At 33.3% G+C, this 16,162-nt stretch overlaps 1 protein-coding gene across 3 annotated transcripts in view; it reads right to left on the bottom strand.

Annotated features, from left to right (window-relative positions):
• LOC142226648 (uncharacterized) overlaps nt 1-12,345 on the bottom strand; it is a 73,538-nt gene extending 61,193 nt beyond the window's left edge. For 2 of the 3 annotated variants that reach the window (XR_012719718.1, XM_075296755.1), the window contains exons 1-10: nt 11,825-12,345; nt 7,635-7,761; nt 7,110-7,563; nt 6,870-7,031; nt 6,438-6,543; nt 5,621-6,370; nt 5,451-5,557; nt 5,273-5,395; nt 5,127-5,160; nt 4,903-5,040 (exon numbers count right to left, since the gene is read on the bottom strand). Coding sequence is in view for 2 of the 3 variants with exons in the window: in XM_075296755.1 (XP_075152870.1) it covers nt 4,903-5,040; nt 5,127-5,160; nt 5,273-5,395; nt 5,451-5,557; nt 5,621-6,370; nt 6,438-6,543; nt 6,870-7,031; nt 7,110-7,563; nt 7,635-7,761; nt 11,825-11,981 (2,158 nt within the window). In the remaining variant the exon portion in view is untranslated. Of the gene's footprint in view, nt 1-1,312; nt 2,740-4,902; nt 5,041-5,126; nt 5,161-5,272; nt 5,396-5,450; nt 5,558-5,620; nt 6,371-6,437; nt 6,544-6,869; nt 7,032-7,109; nt 7,564-7,634; nt 7,762-11,824 lie in introns of those variants that run through there. The other variant, XM_075296754.1, reaches the window with a different exon arrangement.
• Nucleotides 12,346-16,162: the final 3,817 nt, after the last annotated feature.

The raw sequence follows: 16,162 nt of genomic DNA, 5'->3' as shown, positions 1-16,162 counted from the left end.
GCTTGTATATCAACCGATCTTCCTCAAATTCCGTACATCCGAATATTTTATGAGTCTCGAAAAACTTGCCAAATATCAGCCAAATCGGTTCAGATTTAGATATAGCTCCCATATATAGCTTTCGCCCGATTTACACTTATTTTCCCACAGAGGCCAATTTTTTGCTCCGATTTAGTTGAAATTTTGCATAGGGAGTAGAATTAGCATTGTAACTATGCGTGCCAAATTTGGTTGAAATCGGTTCAGATTTAGATATAGCTCCCATATATAGCTTTCGCCCGATATGAACTTATATGGCCCCAGAAGCCAGAGTTTTACCCCACTTTGCTTAACATTTTGCACAAGAAGAACGTGAATTTCATCGTGAGCGTGAATTTTTCGTGAATGTGAGTTTCTTCGTGAGCGTGAATTTTCTCGTGAGCGTGAATTTTTCGTGAACGTGAATTTTTTCGTGAACGTGAATGTGAGTGTGAAGTTTTCGTGAATGTGAATTTCTTCGTGAACGTGAATTTCTTCGTGAGCGTGAATTTTGTCGTGAGCGTGAATTGTTCGTGAATGTGAATTTTTTCCTGAACGTGAATTTTGTCGTGAGCGTGATTTTGAAAAAAATTTACTCACGCACATTCACGAACAGAATTTGATGTTCACGCACGATCACGCACGACACATTTTTGTTCAGTCCCATTCACGCACATTCACGTGATTTGGTCAAAATTTCATTCACGAATCACGTGACTCACGCGTGAATCACGCGTGTCACGAAAATTTCGTGTCACGCGCACACCTCTAATCTTGACATCAAATTTCCAACGGATCGGATGTAATATGATCCAGAGGTCAGATATGTGGATCGCATCACAAACTTTTTTCGTTCGGAAATTTGAAGTGATTTCACAGGAGGGACGGACATCGCTAGATCGACTTACAACGACCTAGAATACACATACAAAGAGAATGATAAATATAGTACACCCCATCCTATGGTGGAGGGAGATACAGATGAACAACGCCATCTATTGGGAAATAATGAATTTATTTTTACATGTAGTAAAAATAATATTTTTATTGGAAAATCAGCCATCATTTGGCTGCTTTAACTGTGAAAAAAATAATGTCAATTTTAGCACTTACGCCTGACTTCCCTTCTTGTGCAAACACAAAATCTGTCACTTTGGCAAGGAGAATTTCAATAACAATTAAAATTTCATCCCAAACACCTTAAATCGAAAATGTATATTTTTAGAATAGAACCAAACGATACCTCATTTCCACATAGAAGCATTATTGAAGTTATTTCAATTCGAATATCGAATTTGGTGTTTTTAAATTGAATATAATTCTATGCTTTTTATTTAAACATTGTTTTTGTTTCAGGACTTTTTTTATATATATGTATGTATGAATGTTGATAGGCATTATGCAGGGTGTTTAGCAGAATTTTATAATTAAGTAATTTAACATTAAAATATATATTTGTTTGTTTTTGCATCTACTTATTATTCTTTGTTTTACTTGTTAATGATGGTGTCATTAAATATATTAGTCGTAATAGTAATTAATTTCAATAATTACTTGAAATTATTTCTCAAATTGTAAAAATGAAAAAAAAAAAAAACAAATGTAGGCCAATAACTTGGGTCAAGTCTCTTGTATGTTTAAAGTATTCCGTTTAGATAGCTAAATAAATCTTAGGGTTTATAAAAAAAAAAAAACAATAGAATATTTTCAACATTTACATCAAATATCGAAATTTGGTTAAGACTAATGTATGTTTGCTTGTGTTTGTATGGTCTTAGGTCATAGATTAGGAAGGTAAATAAAATAACAACGTTAGTACGCTTCTGTGTCCCTTATTCTACAGAGGGAAAATAAGTTATTTGTTACCGTTGGTATGTGTATGAAATAAGTTGTCCAATTTTATTTTTAAAAAATTTTCTTTACGGAGAATCTTTGATTTTTGACATGCAATAGTTTAGTTTTAAACTATTCTATTAAATTCTAAAATACGTCTTGTTGAAAACTATTTAAATTTTTTGTATACTTATTTTCCCTCTTCGACAAAACTAATCTAAAAACATTTGTATTGTTTTGTAATATTTACAGTTGTATAGAAATTCATGAATTTTTGTTTTCATTTTAAACGTTAATTACTAACACTATAGAATTGTTTCAATAAATTTTAAATTTCCTTTTTCTTATTTTAAATCCAATTATTTTTGCCACGAAATTTGCCTCGAAAACCAGGACTGGGACCTCGCAGCATAGGGCTTCCCATACCTCTTCCACGTCCGCGACTAAAGAACGGAGAGCCACCCCCTCCTCCTCTTGGCGGTCTGGGAAAATTACGGAATTGATTTTGTGGAGAACCATCCCAAGCTCCCCCACGGCCACGTCCACCTCCGGGAGTGCCAAACGCAAAGGGATTATTGTCATTACCTGTTATCGTCCCTGGAGCATAGGGAAGCATAGCGTAAGGTGGTCTGGGAGGGGGCGGTACTCCATGTTGTGCCGTACCTCCGCCACGATTATTTTGCCATGGCATATGAGTCATTTGTTGCGACCAATCTTGACAGTCCCAATTCGTTTGGGGATCATACTCAGCAGGTGTTTCGAGAAGCGGCGGTCTGGGATTCGGAACATCTGATGTAGGTTCAACTGCGTCGTCTCCATTTGTTTCGTTGTTGATGGTTGTAGCGATATCCGAAGATGTAGCTTGTTCTGCCATTTGTTCATTTACCTCTATATTTTTTTATAAGACAATAATGGGAAGGATATGAAAATATTTAAGATGTTATCATTATTAAATGTCCTTCTGGAATCGTATGATCTTGCAAATTGAAGTTAAAAAAAAAATACTCAGTGGTAAAAACAAATAGAAACCCAAAATGGGGTAACCATGGGTATAATCTCAGAATATGAATATGTTGATAAATAATTGAGAAACCTCAAATTATTAAAATAAAATAACTAAATTAATTATCACAATTAAATAAATAAACGCAAATAAATACTTTTTTCTCAATAAAATACCATTGAAGTATGACTTCCCATATCATAGATGTATGACATTCATAATCATTTGATTTCAAGTCGAACATCATTTTTTGCTTATTATATAAGGAAAACCTTTCAAGGTTCCCTTATAAAGAAAAACAAAAAGAAAAACAAAAAAAAACAAAAATCAAGAGACAATCACCCTTACTCCTTCCTAATCTATCACTTTTTGCCTGTTATCGCTAACTTGTATTCCGTTGGTGACGTTTTTTGTCGTCAATATTTTCGCTTTTTGTCGACGTCGAATTTGGCAGACTCAAAAATGTCGTAAGTCTAAAAATTCGATGCCCGCCTTGCATATACAGGGTCATGCGTTCAAACCCAATTTCTACCAAACACCAAAAAGTTTTTCAACGGTGGATTATTACCTCTCTCAGTAATATTGGTGACATTTGTGAGTGTTTCAAAGCTTTTCTAAGTGGTTTCACTGTAATGTGGAACGCCGTTCGGACTCGGCTAAAAAAGAAGGGGCCTTGTCATTGTCAACATAGAATCAGGCAGCACTCAGTGATAAGAGAGAAATTCACCACTATGATATCACAATGGACTGAATAGTGTGAGTGAACCTGAAATATCGAGCCGCCACTATACCTAATCTAACCATCTTTGTAATAAAAACCCTGCTGAAGCGGATGGTATATTAAATTTGGTCAAAGCCGACAAAATTGCCGGTAAAATAGGCTGCCGAAAACCTATCGATGGCGGCAATTTTAGATGGAGCGGATAGTTGGCATATGACACTCAGCTAATTAGGTTGGTTATACCACAGAAAAAAATGTCACCAAAATATTTCCAATTAAGAAGTTAATTGAAAAAGAAAACTTTTTCAATTACAAAATTAATTGAAACAATTAACTTTTTAATCAAACTTTTTTTTTTAAATTTTTAATTATAACATTAAATGATACAATTACATTTTTGATCAATTAAAAAATTAATTGATACATTGATAATTGAAATTTTTAAATTTTTGATTGAGTTTTCCAATCGAAATTTTTGAGTGAATCAATTAAAAATTGGTTTTTGCAATCAACATAAATTAAAAATTAATTGGTTTTTGCAATCAACATAAATTAAAATTTTAATTGAATCAATTAAAAATTTAATTGAAATTTTCAAACCAAATCAAATTTTTAATCAAAGTTTTTATGGCCAATAAAAATTTGGATTCATGCTAACATTTTCGTGATTGAAGACATTTCAATTAAAAAATTAATTGGATCAATTAATTTCGTGATTGAATCAGAATTTTCTTTTTTTTGTGTACAAACAACTAATTAATGTGTGATTAAAAAAATAATTGATTTCATTAGCAAATTTCAATTAATGTTTTAATTGATTCAATTAAAAATTTAATTGATGTTGATTGCTAATTTTAATTATTTTCTGAATTGACTTTGTGTTTTTAGTTTGATTAACAATTGATTGCTTGAAATAAACTTTTAAAAGTTAAAAAGTTATTGTATCAATTAAATTTTTAATTAAAAATTTTAAAAATTTCAATCTTTGACTTAATTAACTTAATGTTGAGTAAAAAGTTATTGTATCAATTAATTTATTAAATGAAAAGAAAATGGAAATATTCTGGAGATATTTTTTCTGTGTAGGTCATTATTCATAATGTTATCACATTGGACAAACTCTATATTTTTGTAATTCATAAACTCTCATAGCTAAGCTATTTTTAAGCCCATAGGACAATTTTGTTTCTTAACCGCTAAATAATATAAAAAACGAAATATATTGAAATGTGTACATAACCGTATATGCAAATATGTTGCAATTTTCGTAAATAACATAAAGGAGAAAATAAATTGTAAAAAAAAACAAACAAAAAAGTAAGCAAACCTCTAAATATATCATCAAGATCTTCATCAGACATATCCATATCAACCACCATGTCTGTTGGATCATAACCAACCGTACCTCCAGCATCTGTAGTTGGTTGCGAAAATGAATCATCTTTCTTTGACTCTTTTGATGGGCCTTAAATAGATATCAATTATAAATCGATTAGAAATGAAAACAATGTCAAAAGAAAAGATAACAACGATTAGAAACAACAAACTTACTATCATTCTTTTCCGGTGAAATCGAGGTAGAAATCTGTTGGAAATAAATGAAAATAATTATGATAATAACATTTAACAAAAGCTCATCATTTTGCTGCGCAAAATTAAGAAAAAAATAAAATAAAATGAATAATAAAAAATCATACATTTCCAATATCATCGGTTGAGGATACAGACGAGGTGTCATTAAATACGGGCAGTATAGTTGTTGTAGTTTCAATAGTTTTTATAGTTTGGCCTAATACACGATAATCAACATCGCTGGATGTCTGAAAAGGAAGCACATTAATAAATTTTGCCCAATATATTAATTGGAGTACATACTTCATTACTACCCTGATACCATGATTTTTTATCATTTTCATTCGCTCCCGGTGAACCAGTCAATGATATTAAATTCCGATGATCTATATCCAGTTGACGTGTTTTTTCTATTCAATGAAATGTTAGAGAGTAAATACAACATTTTCACAATTCAATAAACTATCGCTTACCTTTGCTTAGTCCTAATTTACTTCCAATACCAAATGCAGGCAAGTGCAGCTGACGATGATCAACATCTTGGGCTGATGACATACTACCATCATGTTCGGTGTATTCTAATGTTGCTGAAGTTGCTGTGAGAGGGTCCACATCAAAATGTGGAGGTGAGAGCGGCGTGTCTATTGGTGTATTACCATAAGATGATGTAGATGCACTAGAACTATCCAAGGGATTATTCCACGTCATACCCATGTCCCAAGAAGAATTGAAGTTATTTCCACCTCCAGTGTCGGGAGTATCCATTGGTCCCATAGAAGGCATTGGTGGCGGAGGCATGAGTGGCTGTTGTGGCAGTACTGGCGAGTTGCCCACCCTCCTTAGGCCTACACCCCCACCGTTTGCCCCACTTGGGCGATTGTAAGGATTCGCATCATAACTTTCATTGGTATTATAAGTGCGTGCATTCATAGAGGGGTAAGCTGTATTCATGCCATGATGCATGTTATTCGACAACATATTCGATGCTCCGAACATGGGTGGATTGGGAGGTGGAGGTAGAACATCACTATATTGTTGAGATGAACGAGCCAGAGATGTATAACCCCCCGACGGAACTGCTGGTACTGGCATTGGACTTATACCTGGTATCATAACATTATCGCTACCAGAATATACATTTATAGAATCGGGTTTGTAGAATTCTGCACTGGAATTAAAGCTTTCATCATCTGATCTAGAACCAATGACCTCGATAGGTTGACCTATTCGCAAAAGAAATAAATTATGTGTTAGTCTATTCGGACTGGAGGGGTAAAAATTATTATATACTTGAAGTTTTTGAGGAAGATTCTTCAGATTTGAAATCGTTTATATCAAATGGTAGATTTCCATCCAAATAGCTGGAATATCCATTAAGGCTGTTTTTAAAGAAGCTCTGTAAATAAAGAAGTGAAATTAATTGCATACGAAAGGAGCATACAGCGAAAATCTCAAGATGACAATGCATGGACAAGTTAAATACTAAATGTATTTACATTGAATTATTAAATTTTATTTTTATTATAATTTTCTATCTACACAATGCGTTGTAATATTACTATATTAATCATATATGGCCCTACTGGGCTCGATTAAATAAATAAAATAAAAATAAATGAAAGATATTCCAGTATGAATTAGTGGAAGAAAGCATCGGTATGGACCAAAATACCGGTAGAATTATATTTCTTCAGATTGTGCAACGGTTTTTTTGGAACTTACCATTGATATGGGTGATTGATCATCTGGTAGCTGTATATCAGCATCAGGCTCCGGCGAAGGTGCATTTACGTCGGGTGATGGTATCGGACTTGCTAGTGTAGGTGTTATTTCATCTAATTTCTTCTTAACCAGCTTTATGCGACTGCCAAAGTTTTTATAGGCCTATAAGAATAAATGTAAATTTTTACAAAATAAATTAATAATAATAATTTAACGACAATTACGATATTTTTTACTTACACTAACAACAACTTTCACTTCTCCCCTCTGATTGGCATAGAACTTAACCGCTGTATCCAAATTGGCCAATACATTTTTTCTTGTTTTTATTTCAGCTTGTAAATTTTTATTGAATGCTTCAATGTAAGCTGCATATCTTTCGAGCTCTTTTTCTACATCATCTGAGTGAGATTTATCTTTAAGATGTTGCTTGATACTGTCTATATCACAATTGGGGGCTTTTGGCATTTTCTTAAAACTTTTATCTGTCAACTCTGAGAGTTCGACACATTCACGTATGCTTGTTATCAGACTAGCATTTTGATAGTCGTCAGAATCAGGTATTGAATGGGCTTTTTTTGGTGGCGCAATGTTAAGTAATCCGCATAGATCGGTGAGATATTCTTCATTATAAATTTCACGCTGTTCCCAAATGCTAAATATTCGCAGGATTTTGTTTTTAACTTTTTCGTCTCTGTAGGTAATTTTACAAAAAAATAAAAATTTTAATACAAATATCTAATATGGTACTTTATCATTACGTACCTAACCATTGTGGTAGCTTTTTGTAAGGCTGTAGCCCAACTTTCAACGAATTCCAAACGTTTTCGTTTACTATATTGTATAACATCGTTAGCCAAATAAAATAGAACTAGCCGATGCTCAACACGAACTGAAAATTAAATAAATGATTTTGTTTAACAATGGAATTAACAAAAATATTTTTAAATTTATTAGCAAAGTTACTTTTTAATGTGGCATAAATATAAGGGTACCTGATATACGTATACCAATCAATTTTTTGTGAAAGTTACTACTAAATTCTGAGTAGAAATATAAGTAAATAAATAAAAAAAATTCCATCTAAAAGCCTGTAGCCACAATATATGTATGGGAAAATAAATCCGTATATAAATATCCGTTTCAGCGCCATCTATATGTGAATGAGTTATATATACAGTGCGCTCGCGGTAACGTGAACACGCTTTTTCATACACTAACTACTCCGTAGCTCTGAAAACCATGAAATTTGACGTTAAAAGCAGATTCACAATGACAAGTACAATTTCAAATACACATACGGAATTTTTTAGCGATCTAGTTTGGCTTGTTTTCGTGAATTTTAATTATTAATTTAAATTGCTTTATAATTTCATACACAATGATATTTTTTCCGATCTCTTTTTTTCAATTTTTTCATGAAATTAAATTAAGTTTTTAATGTTACTAATAACAAAAATAAAAGACTAAAACTCCCAAATATGGCTATGTTTTGTTCTGAAATTCGCTGAAGTTCGCTAACGGGAAAATTTTCGCTAACGTGAAATCGCTTGGTTTTAATTAGTCCACGTTACCGCGAGTGCACTGTATATAGAAAAGCCAAAAGGGTACAGTTTGATTCGTATATAGTTTGCCAAAAATATTCTGCAGTAATGCACCATATGCGAAATAGAGAAAATTGTGACCACTGTGGCCAAATGGAAAAAGACGGGGTTCCAGATTTATATGTGAAAGATAGATGTTTTACTGATCTATCCGTTGGTTAAAAACGGATATTGCAAAATGTGTTTGGGATTCTTAATGTATGGGCTGGAAAAAAGTGGATGCACCGCTCCTCGAGAGAAATGTGACCACTCTGGCCAAATGGAAAAAGATGGGCAACCAGATTTATATGTGAAGAATAAATATTTTAGTCCTCGTCCGATGGTAACATAAAAACGGATATTTCAAAATGTGCTTGGGAGTCTCAATATATGGTCTGGAAAAAAGTGGAGGCACTGCTCCTCGAGAGAAATGTGACCACTGTGGTCAAATTGAATTTTGTATGTGAAAGATAGATCTTTTAGTCCTTTGTCCGAAGGTAAACACGGATATTGCAAAATGTGTTTGGGAGTCTTAATGCATGACCTGGATTAAAGTGGATGCACAGTTCCTAGAAAGAAACGTGACCACTGTGGCCAAATGGAAAAAATATGGGCATTCAGATTTATTTGTGAAGAATAAATCTCTTAGTCACCTTCCGACGGTAAAAACGGATATTGCAAAATGTACTTGGGAGTATCAATATATGGCCTGGAAAAAAGTGAAGGCCATTGTGGCCAAATGGAAAAAAGATAAGGTTCCAGATTTGTATGTGAAAGACAGATCTTTTAGTGCTCTATCCGATGGTAAAAACGGATATTGCAAAAAGTGCTTGGGAGTATCAATACATGGCCTGGAAAAAAGTGAAGGCCATTGTGGCCAAATGGAAAAAAGATATGGTTCCAGATTTGTATGTGAAAGACAGATCTTTTAGTGCTCTATCCGATGGTAAAAACGGATATTCCGATGGTAAAAACTGCACTACTCCTCAAGATAAATGTGACACCATGGACAAATGGATAGATGTGGTTCCAGATTTATATGAGAAGAATAAATCTTTTTGTCCCCGTCCGATGGTAAAAACGGATATTGCAAAATGTGTGTGGGAGTCTCAATATATGGTTTAGAAAAAAGTGGACGCATTGCTACTCTAGAGAGATGTGATCACTGTGAACAAATAGAAACAGATGGGGATCCAGATTTATTTGTCCGAGATAGATCTTAGTGCTTTATCCGATGGCAAACATGGATTTTGCGAAATGTGTGGCCTACAAAAGTGTGTGGGAGTTGCTACTTGAGAGAAATGGCAATAGATGTGCATCCAGATTTGGATTCAGATCTTTTTGAAGAAAAATGTTAACAATAATCTCTACTTTAGGTACAACTCTACGATTTTTCTAAATATATAGATGGTAGAACTTTAAGAGCAGATTATAACATTCTTGCTACGGAAGTAACCTGTTCTAAAGTGTAAGTAAATAATCGTAAAACCGATCCCAAAGAACCGATTACTTTCGATCTCACTAGAAAAGTAATGCTAATTTTTCTTTTTACAAAACCGCTTACGAAAAACTACTCGATATAGAGGTACTAAATAACCGATTGCATCTTGTAATTAAGAATTTTGCCCTATAAAGACAATTTTTTTGTAGATATCTCTACTATAAGCGGTTTTATTCACAAACTATTCTGTTTTTTTTTCAAAAAGGATAAATTCTTCTTACAACCTATTCAGTCCATTGTGATACCACATTGGTGAACTTCTCTCTTATCACTGAGTGCTGCCCGATTCCATGTTAAGCTCAATGACAAGGGACCTCCTTTTTATAGCCGAGTTCGAACGGCGTTCCACATTGCAGTGAAACCACTTTGAAACCCTCAGAAATTTCTCCAGTATTACTGAGGTGGGATAATCCACCGACTGAAAAACTTTTTGGTGTTCGGTCGAAGCAGAAATCGAACCCACGACCTTGTGTATGCCAGGCGGGCATGCTAACCATTGCACCACGGTTGCTCCCAGAGGTATCTTCTGCGCTAGCCAATGACAGATTATTTATTTCACCACCAGGGAAAATATAAATAAATTGTCTTCGTGATCAATTGAACTGATTTGTCCCACTATTCACAATATGAAAAGGCTTGAAGGGCTCTATCCATATATGATAATATTTTTAAGAATCTTCGGTCAGCTTTGGAGTAAAGTAGATTTCTATATAAATTTTTTGCAAGGATGCCTCCAGTGGCTATTTCGACAATCCCGCCATGATCTATACACTATATGAAATGGCTTGAAGATCTCTATCAATATGTGATATACTTTTAAGAAGCTTGATTTAGTTTTGAAGAAAAGTAAAATTCTTTAAAAATTTCTGTGGGCGCCAACAGTGAGTGGTTTAAGTCCATATGCATTTGAGATCATATTTCGTAGTGTAAATCCATATATGAAAATATGTGTGAAAAAATCAGTCGAAACAGTTCGCACTCTCTTAAAACTTTGTTTCTATAACATCTCAACATATTGGGAAATGAAATAACGGACGAATTCATCTCGTTTCTAATCCATAAATCTGCCACTCACAAATAGGATGGTAGAACGCAGTTTGATCCGTCCTTTTCACTACACAAAACCCACTTATTCCTTTGGTTCATCACACTACAGATGAGAACAGAAAAAGAAGATTTGCAGTCGGTTGAAATTCTACTCTTCAGTTGTCTTAGATCAGAATAGAAATAATTGAAAATGTCGTTATATACGAAATGGGCACTCATATGTTTGGAAATAACTTTACGCGGTATGGCAAACGAACCCTTTCTACAGAAATTACTTAGAGCTAAACTTCCATTATCATAACAAGTATTGTTCCACAATGGCTTCAGTTAGTCAAAAGTTTTGTATTTACTTATCCTGTTGTAGGCGATCATATTGCTATTGTTTTATATGGGACGATGACGAAAAAAAGCAAGAAATTAATATGGTCAAATGCGGATGTTCCTATCACTACTTACTGGGAGTAGACCGTCAATACTATATATCTTATTCAGGCTTGAATATCAATACAATAAAGATGAAAACTTCATGCTTAAGTTACGGAAGTCAAAGTAAAGGGGTTCATTAAAAACAAAACGCACCTAAAAATATGCTACAATTCAAAGTCAACTATTCCTAGCATAAAATGTGTATGTTTTTGCTAAATCTATGTCTAATCCTAAAACAATTGATAATGTATAACTTTTGATAAGGATCCACATATCAAGTTTTTGGTACTTTAGTTTAGTATTTTCCTTATATTACTATAACATTTCCCAATTAACTACGCTAGACAATCTAGGACTAACATATCATTTTATTCTTGTTAAGCACTTTGTTGACATACCTCTTTTGAAAACATTTAGCCAACTGGCAACAATTTTTTTGTGATGGGCACGCTGCTTCAAACACCACGCTGACATTTGCTGTATACCATCCTGTGTATCTTTGAGGCCTTCCAAGCGCGTTTCGAATAGTTCAACATCAAAATCGTCCGAAGCCATAATTTTCCACGAATTTGCTTATATTTCACTTGTTCACTTTGCAGAATTTATTTCTGTTTTGTTGCTCTCAAGCGCAAAAGATAGCGCGGCATTTGGCAAAAAATGCAAAAGATTTACCACCTCTGCCAACCGAATAGCCACACCAGAGTAGGCAAGCGGATAAGAACTTTTTGTTTGCACACTAATTTGTGTTGTATAGAGCTCTCGGTTTCAATGCTTCACATGAATTTTCGATTCTTTGGCACTCATATTTCACTTTGCAAATCAATGTATTCCTCTTAAATTAAATTAATATTGAAATTTTCATGTAAATATACGCGCGATCAAGAATTTTCACTTCACATTTCCTTCTATCTGTTTTTCTTGTTTTTGACATTTCTCTTTGGCCGTTGTAACGATTCCGGTGCCGATGCATTGAAAAAACAACGCCGTTTGCTAAAGCAATGTCTACAGCGCAGATGAAAATAACACCATACAGTACATGCCAAAAGCATGAAAATCATGTGAATTCAATACACTTTCAAATTATTATATTTATTATATGTTGTAGTTGTTGTATAGTTGACCTTTTAGTGCAATAATTTGTAGAGTTTGTAAGGCTTGAGGTCATGTTGTAATAAAACAATATAAAATCTTAGTTTTTTATAGTGTTTTATTTTTATTTTCTTTCCAATATTTCGAACACCATCGTTGTTCGTCTTCAGTGAATTAACTTTAACAAAAGAAGAAAATTTAACACAAATTAACCAAAGTAAAAGACAAATATATATTAATATATTATTTATTTCTGTTATCTGTAGCTCTTCTTATTAAGTCTGAGATTGTATTGTTTGGGAAATCGTTCATCCTTAGTATGGTACGTATCTTCTTCTCGTTTTCTTGTTGGAATCTCACATCGCTTATATTATACACCCTCTTTATAAAATTGGTTGTTGTGTTAACGATCATTCTACGAGGTTTGAATTATTATATGTTTTAGTTTTATATTTATTATATATCAATCAAAATGCAAAGACAGCACTCTATAATGGAGATTTAAGAACGGTTCGATAATACATTATAATAGAAAATACCAAACAATTTAAAGGAACCGATTAAATGCCTACACCACACTCTGAGAATAAAACTGTTATAAACACCAAACAGCTGTAGCAGTTTATTTCATGCTAAATCAGCTAAAAATCTTCATGCTTGGAACGGCATAAATATTGCGAATTAGCCTGTAGATTGCTGAAAATGTCTGCTGATACGAATTTATGTTGAGCCTTCAATAACATTTATGTTAGGAATGGTGGCAACCCGTTATATTTATTATCCGTTTGTAAGATCCCAATAAACACAAGCATTGGAGAAATGCTTATATTCAATACGCTTTCAAACATTTTTTCAAAGAATTATATTAGAATTCAATTTGAGAAATTGTTGAGAAAATCTCGTTCTCAACAAAAAACAGACAATACCCTCAACAGTAGCGTTCAACACGTTAGCAACAATTTCTCAACATATTAGCAACAACTTTTCCAACTAAATCTCATTTTAATGCTTCAAACCAATTGGAAAAAATTTTGAAAGCAAGCAATTTCCAAGACCATTTGATTTAATGTTGAAAATGGGATTCACTATCAAGTTGATATGGCGTTACCTATGAAAAATGCTCATCCTTGTGTTTGTTGGGATCCCATAAAATATATGTATATACGTGCCTGTTCTGGCACATACGTGTATTGCTTTTGTGAGGTGTCACACTTAAGGGGTGTTCTGGACTACACTTCATACCGTCACAAACCTGAAAAATGTACATGAACATTTTTTCTGTGTGGGCCAAGTGTACAGCTATCGTATGCAAAGTCAGAAGATTTTTAACACTAATAAATAACAGATTCTGAAACTTTAATGTGTTTTTTTTACAACTTTTGGACATTTTATTAAGCAAAATCACTTGCATATTGCACGAAATACGATTTTAAATTAACATCTAAAATTAAAAAAAAATTCTTCCAACTGGTGTATATGTTTAGGGTTTGTTTTCACTTTTTATTCCATTGTATTGTAATTTTACCGACAAAATAGGTAGTTTATAGTTTCTGTCTGCAAATAAAATCCATTGCAGAAACAAATCTAATGTTTTCATTTTTAGTATCAGAAGTCCGAAAAATGCGTTCTCACGTATGAATCAGAATAACTAACTTTTCATGAGGTGTGAAGAATGTGTATAGTGTGGTGTACAGTGCGGTGAGACACAGAACATGCATGATATTCTTAGGTTAATGTTAAAGTGGAGTGGTAGACTATTCAGTCCATTGTGACTAGATCTAGCCGTGTTTGTTCGTGTGTTGAAATCACGCTAACATCCGAATGAAACAAGGTATCGGCTTGAAACTTGACACGAGTGGCTGGAGACTCATGAAAGCGCAAACTTCACTCGATCCGTTTGATATTTGGTACGTGATATTTTTTTCAACAATCATGAAAAAAACTGGTCCAAATTGGTCCTTCATTATATAGCTTAAATATAAATCGATACCCAGATGTGACTTCTGGATCCTCTCGAAGGAGCAAATTTCACACGATCCTGTTGAATTTTGGTACGTTATGTCACAATATGCTTTCTTGAGTTCTGTGATGTAGTATATGCTTTCTAAAAAATTGGTCCATATCGTTTCGTAATTATATAACCCTCATATAAACCGATTCCCAGATTTATGTTCTTGAGTCTCCGGGAGAAGCAATTTTCCTCCCGTCTGGTTGAAATTTGGTACATAACATCTAACAAACATGAAAAAATGGTCAATATTGGTTCATAATTACATACACACAAAAAAAATTTTTTTCTGATTCAATCACGAAATTAATTGATCCAATTAATTTTTAATTGAAATGTCTTCAATCACAGAAATGATAGTATCAATTAAAAAATTAATTGAAGGTCAATTAAAAAGTTAATTAATCCAATTAAAAAATTAATTGATACTATTATTTTTGTGATTGATTATTGTTTCAATTAAAAAATTTGTTGAATCAATTAAATTTTTAATTGAATATTTTTTAAAACTCAATTAAAATTTTAATTGGAAAAATTGTCGTGCAAATTTTTTGTGTGTATAGACTCCTTTGTATAAACCGATCAAGGACTAAAGTGCTTCATATATGAGTTGAATGGACTAAATTACAACTTGGATGTGAATGTTAAGATGTTTTTGGGAGCCACCGTGGTGCAATGGTTAGCATGCCCGCCTTGCATACACAAGGTCGTGGGTTCGATTCATGCTTCGACCGAACACCAAAAAATGTTTCTGCGGTGGATTATTCCACCTCAGTAATGCTGGTGACATTTCTGAGTGTTTCAAAGCTTGTCATTGAGCTTAACATGGAATCGGGCAGCACTCAGTGATAAGAGAGAAGTTCACCAATGTGGTATCACAATGGACTGAATAGTCTAAGTGAGCCTGATACATCGGGCTGTCACCTAACCTAACCTAAGATGTTTTAAGATACCTCGCCGCAGGCAACAGCAACCACAACCCAAGTAATTCGATAGTCTATAGTAGAACTTTGTACGCAATACACACTGGAGGTTACATACGATTCTGGATGGAGTTCGGCTGAAGCTGAGATTGAACCCATGACCGTTTTTGTAATAGTTCCACAATTATGACCATATTATACATATTTATTAACTAATCTTATTTGAAATTGGTACCAAGTAATCATCATTAGTTCTCATTGAATTAAAAAAAAAAAATAGTATCAAATCATTGTTTCGAAATTGCGAAATTGTGAATATCAGACTGTTGGCTGATTCTACTATCATATGTCAGTTGAAACAACTACAATGACTGCTCTTCCATCAGTAAACCATTCTTAGAGTCTACATCGAATGCACAGTAAATGAAACAATTGAAATTGTATTTGATTTTTGTTTGCTTTCTCTAGTAAACATGATGCTATGTATTTATTTTTATTTTAAATTCTGGTAATATTTTTTTTTAACTATGTCAATAGTAATTGTTGTACGTATGCAAATACAGTAGTATATTAGCAATTATGCAATTATTATGCTTTATAATTTATCCATGTAATATATTAGTTTGCAATCAATAGTACATAATTAAATTATTATCAAACTTTAATTGGATATGTATTATTTAAGCATTAGGTAAATGTTACTGGTAGAAAAAAAT

This window comes from Haematobia irritans, chromosome 2 (assembly GCF_050003625.1).
Source record: "Haematobia irritans isolate KBUSLIRL chromosome 2, ASM5000362v1, whole genome shotgun sequence".
NCBI classification, from domain to species: Eukaryota; Metazoa; Arthropoda; class Insecta; order Diptera; family Muscidae; genus Haematobia; species Haematobia irritans.
Note: the sequence above shows the minus strand (reverse complement) of the source record. Positions and strands in the feature narration are given on the sequence as shown.